Below are 17,216 nucleotides of genomic sequence, written 5' to 3'. Positions count from 1 at the left end.
CCTTCAATGTATTAAGACACTTGTTTTGGTATTTGTTAGCATTGGCTATATTAAATTTGTGTTTATTTTGTATTTTTTTAGTCTGCCTCCAAATCAGAACATGGGACATAAGACAAGCGTAAATTACAGCACATGAATTGAAGTTAAAAAATAAAAAAGGGGGATATATTGGGGACTGCAAACTGACAGGGTCCTTGCAGTTTAGATTTTTGGGGACAGAGGTATGGAAAACTGGCAGTAAGCTGACAGGCTGCCCAACACCCCACCTCATTTGCTTGGGTAAGTTGCTAAAGGCTAAGTTTTTCTCCACACCTCCATGTTAGCTATGATGCTGAATTGTTTTTGTTTTGTTTTGTTTTTCTCTTTTTTAAGATTTTATTTATTCATTTTAAAGGAGGGGAGAGAGATAGAGAGAGAGGGAGAGAGAAGGGGAAGGAGCCAGAAGCATCAACTCCCATATATGCCTTGACCAGGCAAGCCCAGGGTTTCGAACTGGTGACCTCAGCATTTCCAGGTCGATGCTTTATCCACTGCACCTCCACCAGTCAGGCTGGATTGTTTTTACTCATCCTATCCCCCATGTCCTTAGGAGAAACTGGAGGCAGTTTTCTTTTTATCCTTTGTTTTGTGAAGTTAAGATGTTATGTATGGTGGGGGTTTTCCACACTTAGGAGAAATCTTGGGTTGCCTTGGAAATATGACTTTGTTTTAAAGATCTCTTTGATTTGTTAATGACTTTACTCTGCCCTAGAAATAAAGCAGATAAGGGGTTGGAGGTGCTTTTTGCAAGCTATCTTTGTGTTGCAAAGAGACCTGTGATCCTATCTTTTTTCTCTCTTAGGTTTATTTTCCTCTGCGCTGTTCCCACTCAGGACCTGGAAGTACTAGCCACACTGGTTCGTGGCAAATGCCCAATTTCCAGAATAACTCCATGCTTTTTGAGGAAGCTTATTTTATTTCTGTATTACTTTTTGTGTACTACTGTAGTCTTTTCCAAAGTGGACTGGTGGGTTTATTTGCTCAAATAATTATTGCAGTGTCATCTGTATTAAAGTGGAGGCACATAGTTCAGGAAGGGAAATGGATCTTAGAATATAAAACAAAATGAGAAGGAAAGTTCCTTTTGGGGAATAAAGAACTAGCAGTTTAAGGTCAATGGGGGAGTTGTAATAGATTATTGAACACATTTTTGTTATTCAGTTTGGTGGGAGGTAAATTGAGTTACTGAAAGATAACTGAGTCAGAAAGACCTAACACCTGGGAAACCCAGGCCTGTGGATTAGGGACGAGCAATGAGTTATAGAATGAGGTTAGATCAGAGTGTGCTTCTAACATTTACTGCACTCTGGCATGGAGTTATCCTTGGTGAAGTTAAAGCTCTGTATGAGAGAGTGAGATTAATTGAAACCTCTGATGTTCTTGAATTTTAGATAGTACTTAAAGGTGGCTTATTTTCTAAATCAACCACATTCTTCTAGAGACCTCCTAGAGGCCTAGAGGAAGAGCCTTGCTACCAACTGAGAACAAAACAATGTTGCTCTGGAACCTGAAGCAAAAGGATTTAAGCTAGACATTATTTTCTGGTATCCTTTCTCCACCCCGCACTTCTGCCCCCATTACTAAATCCGAAGGCGTCCAGAAATTAATAGCTGTTGCGCTTTCTCACATGTCCTCTCTCTCTAGCTGTTAACTTCTGGTTCATAATCAGAGACCATTCAAATTGGAAAGGATAGTTGTCTTTCTGGAGCTTGGGCTAGTATTTCCTGATTAGTAGTAAATGCTAGTTTGTACTGACTCTTTTCCTAAATAAATCTTTTTTGAATTGTTTTTCCCTTTTGCAATATCAAAAGAAGAGGCCAGGCAAGTAGACTTATTCCAAAGAAGAAGAAAAGGATTGGTGTGATGGAAAAAATGTCCATCAGCTGGCTTTCTTGTCTTCTGAGCCACCTGAGTGTAGTGGGCATTTATTTCCTACCTCTCGTTGTTATTTCTCTATTACTTACAACATACTTATATAGAAATCTATACAGAAATAAATGGTTATGTATAAATGAAACATAGGTGTTTTGACATGTTTTTCATATATTTCTTTTCCTTTCATTTCAGCCTGTTCCAAAGGTTTCTAATTGGCCTTCTTTGTGATCACAGGGGTATCAATAAACATGGTTGTTTGATTTGGTGCTTGTCTTTCATGATAATGCCATTGTGTGCAGCTGACCTATTTTTACTTGGAATCAGCTGATTTGGAAGTCAGACTTTACTTACTTTTCTCCTACCCTCAAAGCATTCAGTTTTGTCTCTTTTTTCCTCTGGTGGTTTCCCCACCCTGTGGCAACCAGCAAGTATAGTCAGAGCGAGGGAAGACACAAATGGGAGAAATCCTGCTCCATGTGGTTCTGCCTCTCCATCTAGCAACTCCCCCATAGTGCACTGTCATATGCTGATGTGTTACTCCCCTGCCCTTGGAGATGCTGAGGTTCACGGTACTCTTCCCTGATTTAAACACTGGGAGAAGGTACCGTGAGTGCTTATAGATACTCTTGATTTTGAGCTGTGATTATGGAGTTAAACTTCCCCTTGCTTTATAATAGAGATATGTAAAGTGTGGAGGGTCAATCTTGGAGAAAGGGAAACCAAGTAGAGTTTTGTGGTTAAAAACTCAGACCTTAGAATTAAATAGACCTAGGTTCGATTCCAAACTTGACCACTTACTGCTGTGCGACCGACTACTTACAGATGTGTCATTATTATGGTATCTGTCCTTTACACCTCAGCCCTATCACCTTTCCAGTCTCATTTCCTGCCACTTCCCTTCTCATTGCCTACCCTCCCCACAACACTCAACACTTGTATTTTAGCCAGATGGAACCACGTGGGAGTTTGTTTGAAGGTATAACTTCTGGCCGCATCTCAGACCTAATTATTAGAATCTGCACTTTATGAAATGCACATTAATGTTTAAGAAGTGCAGATCTAAGCTATTTCCTGAAACATGGATTCCTGGAAGAAACTATGTCACAGTAGACTGCTGAGTATAAGTGAATATATTCTGGAAAAGTACAATATGCTTTCAATGTGAAGAATTTTTTGAGTTATTCTCAATAAAACTGTGTCCATAATAGAGGTCTTTGAGCAATTAGCTTCCTTGGTCCCTTCATTTCCAACCCTTTGACATTCTTCTCCTGATTTTCTGGGAGTTTCCTTCTGAATTCAGAGAGAGCCTCCTCACCAGGGAGGAGCTTAAGCAGATTCAAACAAATGCCTGCTGTGTATAATGAAAGATGGTGTTAGGCACGGGATGGCTCTCAGGAACCTTTTTTATCTAATTGCAAATACATAACCAGTCAAAGTAAAACAATTTTATGCCTTATATTTGGGTAGACTTCCATCATCTACTGTCACTTCCTCTGAATCTTTGCAATAATTCTGTGATGTTGGTAGGAAGAGATTACTGGCTTTTTTTTTTTTTTTAAAGAAGTCAGATCCAAAGATATTAAAGGATTTATTAATGTCATATGGCTATTAAAGAGCTGAGATATGTATCCGTTTTCCAGTTCCAAATCCAGGGTTGTTGTTTTTTTTCTTTTAAAAAATACCCTCCAATACCAAATTAATTTAAAATAAAGAAATAGCAGTGTAGGATTGCAAAAGTAATTGTGGTAGTTAAAAACAGAGAAATCATTTGACTGAAAGAGTCTGAGTCTTTCAGTGAAGAAAGGATTTAACACAACTTTGAATGATGTGTTGAATTTATCTGGGCAGAGAAAGGGATGGCAAGCCAAGAAGAGGGACTGGAGGGAGAAAAGCATAAAGTCTGTTCAAAGAATAGTGATTAGACTAGTGTTCTTAGGCTATTTGGAATCTGTTTTATCCATTGAATGAGGCATCTGAACTTCCTAGGTGTGGGAATTATTTAGGGTAATCACAGTCCTTCCTCGCTCTGCATTGAGTCAGGAACATGACTGCAGATACCTGATGGCACCTAAAAGTGGGTGCTTTTAGGCCGGGTTGCGTTTTATAGACTACCACGGTTACTTTTTAAAGGCATCGTATGACTTGTTTTGGATAGTTGAGAGCAGTGTCTCTCACCTTAGGAAAATGTGGGTAGGTGGTGTGCACTATTTTTCACAGAAAATTAGTGAACTTCAAAAAGTGGCGAAGATCAAGATCAATAAGAAGTGTGTTTATGGCAGGGAACAAAACCGGGAAGGTTATAAAGGTGATGGAAGATCTGTATTGGTTTAGACCTAGACGGATGTGGCCTCTAATAGGTTATTAAAAGTAAAAAAAAAAAAAAAGCCCCCTATCGAGGAGGGATCTGCCAGCCTTCTAACGAAGACCTGAACCTGGGCCGGTCTTTGTGACGTGACCCAGCAAGCCTCAGCCTTACCTCATCCCTTGGTAGGGGAGTCCCAAAGCCATGGCCCCGCGGACGCGGAGCGGGGCCATGGCCGAGGAGGCCAAGGCTGAGACGGCAGAGCCCAGTGGGGAATCCGAAGGCGCTGAAGTTAAAATCCAGCAGCCCAGGGAAAAAGTCCTCGGGGGACCGCCGAGGCGGGGCCCGTCTTCCGTGCTCAGAGTGTCCCAGCTGTTGCTCAGAGCCATCGCCGCGCACAGAGGGCTGACCCTGGCCGCTCTCAGGAAGGAGCTGGGAAATGCTGGCTACCAAGTGCGCAGGGAGTGCTGCTGTCACTCGGGCGAAGCGCCCAAGTCTGATATTAAGAGCACACTCATCAGGGTCAGCGGCAACGCCTCCGCCGGCTATTTCAGGGTCTGGAAGACCCCGAAGCCGAAGAGAAAGCTGGGGCGCCGGAGGCTGGAGGAGGGATCCCGGTCCCGGAGGAGGAGCCCTGCGCGGCCGCGGGGCCCACGGCAGCGCCGCGCGCGTGGCAGGGCGACCAGGAATGCGGGGGAAGCACTGAGACGGAGCGCGAGGGCAAATACCACCGCGAGGAGGTCGAGGCCAAGAGCCAAAGACCAGGTGTGTTCCAGAGCCGAGGAGGAAACAAGGGCCAAAGTGATAGAAGAGGAGAGGGGACGACTCATAAAGGAAGACAGGCCTACCTCCCGGGAGGACCCGAGACCAACGGAAGAGAAGCAGGACCGTGAGAAACCGGTAAAACGGTCCAGCCAGAGGTTAACCTCAGTTAAAACTGATTCAAGGGCTGCGCACACGGGGACTTGCACTAAATCTGAAAGCCCTCGGAATGCAGCTGGGAATCCTTAGTGTGAGAGTACCTTCCCTTCCTCCGGGCACAGATGCCTTTCCCCATAAGGCTCCGATTAGAGCAGCTCTCATACTCATTGAAATGGACAAACTATTAACAAGACCTTTTAAAAATCAACATGTTGTGCCTACTTCCTTTTTGTCCATTTGTGGATGGGAGGGGAGTTGTTGCGGTGAGGCTTTGTAGCAGGGGGCAAGTGGGGTGAAGAGAAAAAAAAAGTTTAGATTCTGTTCCCGCTGCAAGACCCAGGAAAATGCCTTTGAGAAGAAAACCAGCAACTCTGTGAGATGAGACAGAAATGTTGAATTAATCATGTTCGACACCCTAGCAAATCCAAATTGAGTTTAGAGGAGAGGGCATATAAGGAGAAGGGGGTGCATCATTAGGGCAAGAAAGGAATAGAAACCTTTAAATTGAGTGGTCCTACAGACCCAAAGTGTTCTTACCTGAAATTCCTTTTAGGAAAAAGTCCCTTCTCCCAGAATTGATTGTAATGGCTTTCTAGTTTTTGCCCTGGCCAGGTAGCTCGGTTGGTTGGAGAGTCCTCCTGGGGCACGGAGGTTGCAGGGTTTGATTCCCTAGTCAGGGTACACACAGGAGCAGCTTGATGTCCCTCTTTCTCCTTCTCTCTCTCTCAAAAAAAGTATATGTTGATTCTTAGTGAAATGAAAGTGTATGAAGCATCTAGCCCAGGGCTTGGCACAGGGTAAGTGCTCATCACTGACTAAGCGTTAAATGAGTACAAATAATTCTTGATAGAGATAATGTGCTATAGCAGAAAACTACTGGATTAGTACTTAATGAGAACAGGATTGTGGTAAAAGTTCTGCCACTCTGACCTTAGCTCAAGTATCACTTAATCATTCATGGTCTTGGTTTCCTTCTCTGTAAAACAAGTAGGGATTGGACTAGGATGATTTTAGGTGGTTTAAAGTATCAGAAAAATGATGAGGGACTTAAATATTATCACATATGCTTTAATTGACAAAATTCAATATGGGAATTATCAACTGGTGTTGGGGACCGAAATATAAACAGGGTATTTTTACAATCTGGATATCTTGGGGACAAAGGTGCTGGGCCCAACCCCCCACCTCATCTGCCTAGTTAACAAAGAGCTATACCTGATTCTCCCTTGTTCCACCCATGTTCTCCGGAAGAGGCTGGAAGCTAGTTTCTTATTGGCATACAGTTAGATTTGAATGGTATGGTAGGGGTTGTCTTTGAGTTGTCTTGGACACAATTGAATTGCTATTGGACCACGTTTTTTCCCTGAATAAAGATGGATGCGCTTTTGGGAGCGGCCATGGCCATATTACGGCTTTAGGAACAGTAGAGACTGTTCTCGGTGCCATCCTCCCCAATCCTTCTGTATGTATATATCTTTAAGTCTCTGTCTATTGTTTATTCAATTCCATACCTTTTCCCATTCAAAGACCCCGTAATAGACTCGTCATGGCTGGACCGTGACAATTGGTGCCCATACGTGTAACCATCGAAAAAGGGAAAGAGGAGAGGTAATGGAACCCCTCAGTAGTGTGCACATGAAGTAAGTATAAAGATTTTAGAGAGTGAAGCTTTTAAGTAGAGTTTGGGAGGAGAGTATAATAATAAAGTAATTTGAGAGTAAATAACCATGGGACAAATAGGTTCAAAAGTGAGGGACCTTTTTCTTTTTGTACAAATGTTTTTATTTGAGAATAAGTTGTTTGATCAGAATGAGGTAGAAACAGGGGAATGTAAATATAAGAAGAACTTGGATTCTAGGAATAACTCGGGAGATGAGAATATCACAGCTGTGGCCCTTTTAAACTTTGTGCCTCTGCCGCCCCCTGCTCCCAAGGTCTTTGTCTCAGACCCTTGGAAATCCCTGCTCCAACAATCTATAGACCAGGCTCGAAACATAAAGGAAATAATAAATGGCTTTACCTGTTTTCCTGGAGTTGCAGAAAGGCAAAACAATGGGGGAAAGTAGTGCGACGAGATGAACCAATACCTTTTAAAACTCTGAAAGAACTTAAACTTGCTCGTGCTCAGTATGGGCCTACTGCCCCTTTTACACACAGTTTATTAGATATCATACTATTAGTGCAAAGGCTCTTCCCCCAAATGGCTGGAAGGCGATTGCTCATGCTTGTCTCTCTGGGAGTGATTATTTGCTGTGGAAGTCAGACTTTCATGAAAAGGCCATAGAGCAGGATGAGAAAAATCAGCAAGAGGAGGTTGCTGTTATTATAGATATGTTAACTGGAGAAGGACAATATGCCCATATGGCAACTCAGAGTGTCAACTAACTACTTACACTATAATTAATCAGATAGCCACAAAGGCATGGAAACAGAAGAATTTGGTAAAATTAGACAAGGCACAGATGACCTATTTCAAGAATTTGTTTCACGGCTAGTTCAGGCAGTCGAAAGAATAGTAAAGAATAAAAATGTAGGAAAGATTGCAATAAAGCAGTTAGTGTATGAAAATGCTAATTTGGCTTGTCAGGCTGCACTTTGGCCTCATCGCAAGAAGGGAGATATAGAGGACTATATCAAAATATGCACTGATGTTGGGACTTCATACATGCAAGGTCTTGCTTTTACCACAGATGTTAAGGCAAGAATTCCAGGGTATTTTGATAAAAGGCAAAACAAACGAGAAAAAAGAAGGTCAGGAAAGTACTGCTGCTCATGGACCTCATTTCCAATGCAGGGGTGTGGGACATTTTGCTAAAAGTTGCTCTACTCCCCCTGGATATCAGTCTCAGCCTCCCCTTCATGGGCAGCCAGCTCCTAAAACTGCAGACCTCTGCCCATGTTGTAGGAGAAGGAAACATTGTGCTAATGAATGTAAGTCTAAATATACTACTGAAGGGCAGGTAGTTCAGGGAAATGGACAATAGGGCCCTCCCCATTCCCATCAAACAATAGGGGCAATGTTGGTGTTTCCTCAGCAAATTATGATTCCAGCAGGTCAAACATTACCCAACTATCTCAGGCAACAACAGGCAGTGCAGGACTGGACCTCAGTCTCACTTCCCAATTCATATGAACTCCAAAAATGGGACCTCAAGCTATATCCACTGGAATTTTTGGGCCACTTCCCAGTAACACAGTAGGACTCTTATTAGGCAGAAGTAGTTTAACTATGAGAGAATTTTTTTGTTCTCCCTGGAGTAATAGATTCGAATTACACAGGGGAAATTAAAGTAATGGCTCACACAATGAGGAATATAGTCACTATCTCCCCTGTCATGAAAATTGCTCAATTAATCCTTTTACCTCTTTTAAGACAAGGCCAAACCCTGCAAAAGGGACCCTGAAAGAATCGAGAATTTGGCTCCACTAATGCTGCTTATTGCATTCAAAAAATAGGTCAAGAATGCCCTGAAATGAAACTAACAATACAAGGGTGTAAATTTAAAGGACTTCTAAATACTGGAGCTGATGTATCTGTTATTGCTAAGCTACATTGGCCTCCTTCCTGGCCCACTCATGCAGCAGCCACGAAATTACAAGGTATAGGGCAGAGTAAATCCCTTCAACAAAGCTCTAGTTCTTTACAATGGGAAGATAAGAAAGGTCATTTTGGACGTTTTCAGCCTTATGTGCTCCCTAAATTGCCAATTAATCTATGGAGTAGAGATGTTTTGAAAAATATGGGAGCGTTGCTTGTCCTAATAGTTTAGTCAGTACTCATATGCTTGATCAGAGAACAGCGAGGAATTCTCACCCTCATAGAGGTGTCATCCAATACCAGAAGGCGTGGATTAGGATATCAAAATTTAGCATAGGAACCTTGGTAGCTCCTGTTACCCCAATAATGCATTATACAAACCCAATTACTTGAAAATCAAATAATCCTATATGGGTTGACCAATGGCCCCTTTCTCAAGAGAAACTTAAGACAGCTGCTCAATTAGTACAAAAGCAGTTAAAGCTTGGGCACATTGAACCTTCTAATAACCTATAGAATATGCTTATATTTGTAATTGAAAAGAAATCAAGAAACTGAAGGCTGTTACAAAATTTGAGAGCAATAAATAAGACTGTGGAAATTATGGGTCCTTTCCAGCTAGGACTCCCTTTTCCTACTGCCATTCCATGGAATTTTCACCATGGAATGGCAGTAATTGTAATTATTGACTTAAAGGATTACTATTTTACTATTCCTTTAAGACCTCATAATTGCAAGCATTTTGCATTCAGTGTTCCTTCACTTAATTTCCAGGCTCCGGCCTGACCAGGTGGTGGCATGGTAGATAGGGTGTCAGAGTGGGATGTGGAGAACCCAGGTTTGACACCACTAGGTCACCAGCTTAAGCACAAGCTCATCTGGTTTGAGCAAGACTCACCAGCTTAAGCCCAAGGTTGCTGGCTCGAGCAAGGGGTCACTCAGTCTGCTGGGCCCCCGGGTCAAAGCACATGTGAGAAATCAGTCAATGAACAACTAGGGAACCGCAATGAGAAATTGATGTTTCTCATCTCTCTCCCTCCCTGTCTGTCTGTCCCTACCTGTCCCTCTCTCTGACTCTCTCTGTCTCTCCCACAAAGAAAAAAAAAAAATTCCAGGCTCCAATGGAGCAATAACAATGGAGAGTTTTGCCTCGAGGTATGGCTAACAGTCCTACGTTGTGCCAAAAATATGTTGCTCAAACTATCATATCTTTCCAATACAAAGGCAACACCCTAGAGCAGTGGTCCCCAACCCTTTTTGGGCCACAGACCGGTTTAATGTCAGAAAATATTTTCACAGACCGGCCTTTAGGGTAGGAGGGATAAATGTATCACATGACCAAGATAAGCGTCAAGAGTGAGTCTTAGATGAATGTAACAGAGGGAATCTGGTCATTTTTTTAAAAATAAAACATCGTTCAGACTTAAATATAAATAAAACAAAAATAATATGTTATTTATTCTTTCTCTGCGGACCGGTACCAAATGGCCCATGGACCAGTACCGGTCTGTGGCCTGGAGGTTGGGGACCACTGCCCTAAAGCATACATAATTCATTATATGGATGATATTCTTTTTTTTTTTTTTTTTTTTCTTTTTTTTTTTTTTTTTTTTTTTTATAATTTTATTTTTTTAATGGGGTGACATCAATAAATCAGGATACATATATTCAAATATAACAAGTCCAGGTTATCTTGTCGTTCAATTATGTTGCATACCCACCACCCAAAGTCAGATTGTCCTCTGTCACCTTCTATCTTGTTTTCTTTGTGCCCCTCCCACCCCCTATCCCTCTCCCATTCCCCCCTCCCCCCCGTAACCACCACACTCTTATCAATGTCTCTTAGTTTCACTATTATGTCCCACCTACATATGGAATAATACAGTTCCTGTTTTTTTCTGATTTACTTATTTCGCTTCGTATCATGTTATCAAGATCCCACCATTTTGCTGTAAATGTTCCGATGTCATCATTTCTTATGGCTGAGTAGTATTCCATAGTGTATATGTGCCACATCTTCTTTATCCAGTCATCTATTGATGGGCTTTTTGGTTGTTTCCATGTCCTGGCCACTGTGAACAATGCTGCAATAAACATGGGGCTGCATGTGTCTTTACGTATCAATGTTTCTGAGTTTTGGGGATATATACCCAGTAGAGGGATTGCTGGGTCATAAGGTAGTTCTATTTTCAGTTTTTTGAGGAACCACCATACTTTCTTCCATAATGGTTGTACTACTTTACATTCCCACCAACAGTGTATGAGGGTTCCTTTTTCTCCACAGCCTCTCCAACATTTGCTATTACCTGACTTGCTAATAACAGCTAATCGAACAGGTGTGAGGTGGTATCTCATTGCCGTTTTGATTTGCATTTCTCTAATAGCTAAAGAAGATGAGCATCTTTTCATATATCTGTTGGCCATTTGTATTTCTTCCTGGGAGAAGTGTCTATTCATATCCTCTTCCCATTTTTTTATTGGATTGTTTGTTTGTTGTTGAGTTTTATGAGTTCTTTGTATATTTTGGATATTAGGCCCTTATCTGAGCTGTTGTTTGAAAATATCATTTCCCATTTAGTTGGCTTTCTGTTTATTTTGTTATCAGTTTCCCTTGCTGAGCAAAAACTTCTTAGTCTGATGTAGTCCCATTCATTAATTTTTGCCTTCACTTCTCTTGCCATTGGAGTCAAATTCATAAAATGCTCTTTAAAACCCAGGTCCATGAGTTGAGTACCTATGTCTTCTTCTATGTACTTAATTGTTTCAGGTCTTATGTTTAGATCTTTGATCCATTTTGAGTTAATTTTTGTACAGGGGGAGAGACTGTAGTCCAGTTTCATTCTTTTGCATGTGGCTTTCCAGTTTTCCCAGCACCATTTATTGAAGAGGCTTTCTTTTCTCCATTGTGTGTTGTTGGCCCCTTTATCAAAAATTATTTGACTATATATATGTGGTTTTATTTCTGGACTTTCTATTCTGTTCCATTGGTCTGAGTGTCTATTTTTCTGCCAATACCATGCAGTTTTGATTGTCGTGGCCCTATAATAGAGTTTGAAGTCAGGTATTGTTATGCCCCCAGCTTCATTCTTTTTCTTTAGAATTGCTTTGGCTATTCGGGGTTTTTTATAGTTCCATATAAATCTGATGATTTTTTGCTCTATTTCTTTAAAAAATGTCATTGGAATTTTGATGGGAATTGCATTAAATTTGTATATTGCTTTGGGTAATATAGCCATCTTGATTATATTTATTCTTCCTAGCCAAGAACAAGGTATATTCTTCCATCTCATTATATCTTTTTCGATTTCCCTTAACAATGGTTTATAGTTTTCATTATATAAGTCCTTTACATTCTTTGTTATGTTTATTCCTAAGTATTTTATTTTTTTTGTTGCAATCGTGAAGGGGATTATTCTTTTGAGTTCCTTCTCAGTTGTTTCATTGTTGGCATATAGAAAGGCTATTGACTTCTGTATGTTAATTTTGTATCCTGCGACCTTACTGTATTGGCTTATTGTTTCTAGTAGTCTTTTTGTGGATTCTTTGGAGTTTTCGATGTATAGGATCATATCATCTGCAAAAAGTGATACCTTTACTTCTTCTTTTCCGATATGGATGCCTTTTATTTCTTTGTCTTGTCTGATTGCTCTGGCTAGAACCTCTAGTACCACATTAAATAAGAGTGGAGAGAGTGGACAACCCTGTCTTGTTCCTGATTTAAGGGGGAAAGCCTTCAGTTTAGTGCCATTTAATATGATGTTAGCTGATGGTTTATCATATATGGCCTTTATCATGTTGAGATATTTTCCTTCTATACCCATTTTGTTGAGAGTCTTAAACATAAAATTGTGTTGTATTTTATCGAAAGCCTTTTCTGCGTCTATTGATAAGATCATGTGGTTTTTGTTCTTTGTTTTGTTGATATGGTGTATTACATTAACTGTTTTACGTATGTTGAACCATCCTTGAGATTCTGGGATGAATCCCACTTGATCATGATGTATTATTTTTTTAATATGTTGTTGTATTCGATTTGCTAGTATTTTGTTTAGTATTTTAGCATCTGTATTCATTAGAGATATTGGTCTGTAGTTTTCTTTTTTTGTGCCATCCTTGCCTGGTTTTGGTATGAGGGTTATGTTGGCCTCATAAAATGTGTTTGGAAGTATTGCTTCTTCTTCAATTTTTTGGAAGACTTTGAGTAGAATAGGAACCAAGTCTTCTTTGAATGTTTGATAAAATTCGCTGGTATAGCCGTCAGGGCCTGGACTTTTATTTTTGGGGAGGTTTTAAATGGTTTTTTCTATTTCTTCTCTACTGATAGGTCTGTTTAGGCTTTCTGCTTCTTCTTGACTCAGTCTAGGAAGGTTGTATTGTTCTAGGAATTTATCCATTTCTTCTAGGTTGTTGAATTTAGTGGCATAAAGTTTTTCATAGTATTCTACAATAATTCTTTGTATATGTACGGTGTCCGTGGTGATTTCTCCTCTTTCATTTTGTATTTTGTTTATATGAGTTCTTTCTCTTTTTTCCTTGGTAAGTCTTGCCAAGGGTTTGTCAATTTTGTTGATCTTTTCAAAGAACCAGCTCCTTGTTCTATTAATTTTTTCTATAGTTTTTCTGTTCTCTAATTCATTTATTTCTGCTCTGATTTTTATTATCTCCTTTCTTCGGCTGGTTTTGGGTTGTCTTTGTTCTTCTTTTTCTAGTTCCTTAAGGTGGGAAGTTAAGTGGTTCACTTGGGCTCTCTCTTGTTTGTTCATATATGCCTGAAGCGATATGAACTTCCCTCTTATCACTGCTTTTGCTGCATCCCATAGATTCTGATATGTCGTATTGTCATTTTCATTAGTCTGTATATATCTTTTGATCTCTGCACTTATTTCTTCTTTGACCCATTCATTTTTTAAAAGTATGTTGTTTAGTTTCCACATTTTTGTGGGATTTTTTTCCTCTTTTTTGCAGTTGAATTCTAGTTTCAAGGCTTTATGATCAGAAAATATGCTTGGTACAACTTCAATTTCTCTGAATTTGCTGATATTGTTTTTGTGGCCCAACATATGGTCAATTCTTGAGAATGATCCATGTACACTGGAGAAAAATGTATACTCAGTCACTTTGGGATGAAATGTCCTGTAGATGTCTATCATATCCAGGTGCTCTAGTGTTTTGTTTAAGGCCACTATGTCTTTGTTCATTCTCTGTTTGGATGACCGATCTAGAGCCGTCAGCGGTGTATTGAGGTCTCCAAGTATGATTGTATTTTTGTCAGTTTTTGTTTTAAGATCAATAAGTAGCTGTCTTATATATTTTGGTGCTCCTTGGTTTGGTGCATATATATTAAGAATTGTTATGTCTTCTTGATTCAGTGTCCCCTTAGCCATTATGAAATGGCCATTTTTGTCTCTAAGAACTTTTCCTGTCTTGTAGTCAGCATTATCCGATATGAGTATTGCTACACCTGCTTTTTTTTGGATGTTATTTGCTTGGAGTATTGTTTTCCAGCCTTTCACTTTGAATTTGTTTTTATCCTTGTTACTTAGATGAGTTTCCTGTAGGCAGCATACAGTTGGATTTTCTTTTTTAATCCATTCTGCTACTCTGTGCCTTTTTATTGGTGAGTTTAATCCGTTTACATTTAGTGTAATTATTGATACTTGTGAGTTCCCTATTGCCATTTTATATCTTGCTTTCTGTTAGTTTTGTGTCTTGTTTGATCCTTCTCTTTCGTTTTTCTATCTTTTGTTTTTATTTGGTTGTATTCCATACATCTTTCCTCTGTTGCTATCTTTTTTATCTCATGTGCTTCTGTGGTGGTTTTTTCAATGGTGGTTACCTTTGAGTAATGAAAAGGGTCCCTACCCTGTTCATTGTAGCGAACTATTTTGTGAGTACTTTTGCACTCCATCGTCCTTTGCTACTGTTAATCTCCGTCTTCTCCCCCTCTTTCTTTTTGTTGTTGTCACAGTTTAAATTTGGTTTTATTGTGTTCTTCTTGGAGCTTTTACTTGTGGCTCTGTTTTTTTTTGTTCTTTGTATCTGATTGGAGAACCCCCTTTAGTAATTCCTGGAGTAGGGGTTTTCTGATGATAAATTCCCTCATCTTTTCTGTATCTGTGAATGTTTTTATTTCTCCTTCGTATTTGAAGGATAGCTTTGATGGGTATAGTATTCGTGGCTGAAAGTTCCTCTCTTTCAGGACTTTAAATATTGGGGTCCACTCTCTTCTAGCTTGTAGAGTTTCTGCTGAGAAATCTGATGATAATCTAATGGGCCTTCCTTTATATGTTGTATTCTTCTTTTCCCTGGCTGCCTTGAGAATTTTTTCTTTGCTGTTGGTTTGTGTCAATTTCATTATGATATGCCTTGGAGTAGGTTTGTTGGGGTTAAGAAAACTTGGAGTTCTGTTTGCTTCTTGAACTTGAGGCTTTAGTTCTTTCCACAGGCTTGGGAAGTTCTCATCAATTATTTGTTTAAGTATGTTCTCCATTCCATTTTCTCTCTCTTCTCCCTCTGATATACCTATTATTCTTATGTTATTCTTTTTGATGGAGTCAGATAATTCTTGTAGGGCTATCTCATTTTTTTTAATTTTTGAGTCTCTTTCTTCTTCTCTCTGTTGTGCCTCAAGTTGCTTGTCTTCTATTTCACTAATCCTCTCTTCTATCTGACCTGTTCTATTAGCTAAGCTTGTTACTTCGTTTTTCAGCTCGTGAATTGAGTTTTTCATCTCTGTTTGATTTGTTTTTATAGTTTCAATTTCCTTGGACATATATTCTTTGTGTTCATGGAGTTGTTTTCTGATTTCCCTATATTGCCTTTCTGTGTTTTCTTGTATATCTCGGAGGATTTTTAGTATTTCTATCTTGAATTCTCTGTCATTTAGCTCCAAGGTTTCCAATATATTAAATTTTTTCTCCATAGATTTTTCCTCATCTAGCTGTGTTACCTCTCTTTCTTTTGTATCCATGATATTCGATTTTCTCTTCCTTAATGGCATCTGAGGGTGGTTTTGTTGATAGTATTAATGAGATTTAATAAAGAATAAAAAGTTAAAAAAAATAAAAAAATAACAAATCCAAAAGAGTTGTTTTTTTAAAAAAAATTAATAATGAAATAAAGAAAAATAAAATAAAATAAAAATTTTTAAAAAAGGAAATTATTCCCCCCCTCTTTTTTTCCTCTCCTCTCCTCTCCCCTCTTTCTTGAGAAAATCTTGTGGTGGACTGTGAGTTATAACAAACAATGCCTGTGATGGAGGGCCTGAATTGGGGAAAAGTAATAAAGGGGCAAAAAAGAGAGAAAGAAAAAAAAAAAAAAAGGAAAAAAAATAAAAGAAAAAAGAAAAAAAAAAGAGCGTATGGACCCACAAAAAGCAAATAAGGAAAATTTGGGTCAAGAATAAAATGATTTGCTTTTAGGTGTTGGTTTTCTAAGAGTTATGATGAGAGGAATAAGAGGAAAATGGAAAAATGGGGGGACAAATTAAAAACTTACTATTGTATTTAGTGGAACAAGAACTAGATAATATGGAGAGCCAGGGATGGGAGCACTGCTAGTGAGTTAAAAAGGTAAAGTAAAAACCCCCCAAAATGCCACAAACATAGGTTTGAGTCCCAGATAAGATAATTTGTTTGTTATTGAGGTTTGAATGAGAGGAGATGTAAAGGAGAAAGGAAGAAACTAATATAGAGGGAGAAAAGAAAGAGAGAGAGAGAAAAAAAGAGGGAACCACTAAAAGAAGAAAAAAGAAAGGAGAGAGAGAGAGAGAGAGTTAAGGGTTTTGGAGTGCAACCCTCATAGAGAGAAAGGAAGAGAAGAGAAATGATAATGGGAGATGTAACACTTATGGGTAGTGTAGTTCAAGGAGAGGAGAGAGTAAGACCGGTAGAGAGTTAATCGGCCAAATTGGAGGAGGAAAAAAAAGTATCAAGAATGAAGATAAGAGAAACAAACGAACAAATATAATAAAATGGGATAGGTTATAAAGTCTGCAGATTATTCTTGATTTTGAGAGGTTATCTTCTTGCTTTTTCTTTTCTCTCCCTCTTCCTGGTCGGTGACTCTGTACCCCGGGTTCTGCCCCTTTGGCACGCTCAGGTAGAGGTTTGCAGTTGATAAGTCTCTATGGCAATGTCATGTATTGTGCTTTATTCTCGTTGGGAGTCGAGGCTCATTAGCATTTATAGGCTCCGACAGTGAGAGAGTCTGTGTTCCTGGAGCCTTTCTCCTAGTCTTTCCTTCCTCAATTAGTAGCCTGATAGTCCAGGTATGGGGTTGCTGCTGCCTCTGCCTGGATAGTAAGAGGCTCAAATTGCTGGCAACTCCCCACTCTATTTCCAGTCAGCACAGGGCTCTGGGTAAGGCTCAGTCAGTCAGAGCTGCTAGCATAATCAGGCGGGCTTTCCGCCCACTCAAAGACCTCTGGATCTGCCACTCTATCCGGTAACACAAGCGGGCGCCCACTTCCGGGGCGCTTGGAGGAAACTCTCACTCACTGTCTGCAACCAGGATATCCGGCCAGCAGTCTCACGCTCTGAG

The 17,216-nt window shown here is 39.7% G+C and overlaps 1 protein-coding gene and 1 pseudogene across 1 annotated transcript; one reads left to right on the top strand and one right to left on the bottom strand.

The window, feature by feature from the left end:
- The window catches only part of LOC136322323 (serine palmitoyltransferase small subunit A pseudogene), a 34,062-nt pseudogene extending 29,613 nt beyond the window's left edge, over window positions 1-4,449 (bottom strand).
- Window positions 4,448-5,276, top strand: H1-7 (H1.7 linker histone). Its single transcript, XM_066254821.1, has one exon. It carries the CDS (start codon window positions 4,448-4,450, stop codon window positions 5,225-5,227), a length of 780 nt encoding a protein of 259 aa, XP_066110918.1. The 3' UTR covers window positions 5,228-5,276.
- The last annotated feature ends 11,940 nt before the right edge of the window (window positions 5,277-17,216 follow it).

The sequence above is a fragment of the Saccopteryx bilineata genome, chromosome 2 (assembly GCF_036850765.1).
Source record: "Saccopteryx bilineata isolate mSacBil1 chromosome 2, mSacBil1_pri_phased_curated, whole genome shotgun sequence".
NCBI classification, from domain to species: domain Eukaryota; kingdom Metazoa; phylum Chordata; class Mammalia; order Chiroptera; family Emballonuridae; genus Saccopteryx; species Saccopteryx bilineata.
The sequence above is the reverse complement of the archived record's forward strand: the minus strand, read 5'-3'. Positions and strand labels throughout refer to the sequence as shown.

Coding starts and splice junctions, on each gene's coding strand:
- H1-7 (XM_066254821.1), top strand. CDS start 4,448: ATGGCCGAGGAGGCCAAGGCTGAGACGGCAGAGCCCAGTGGGGAATCC.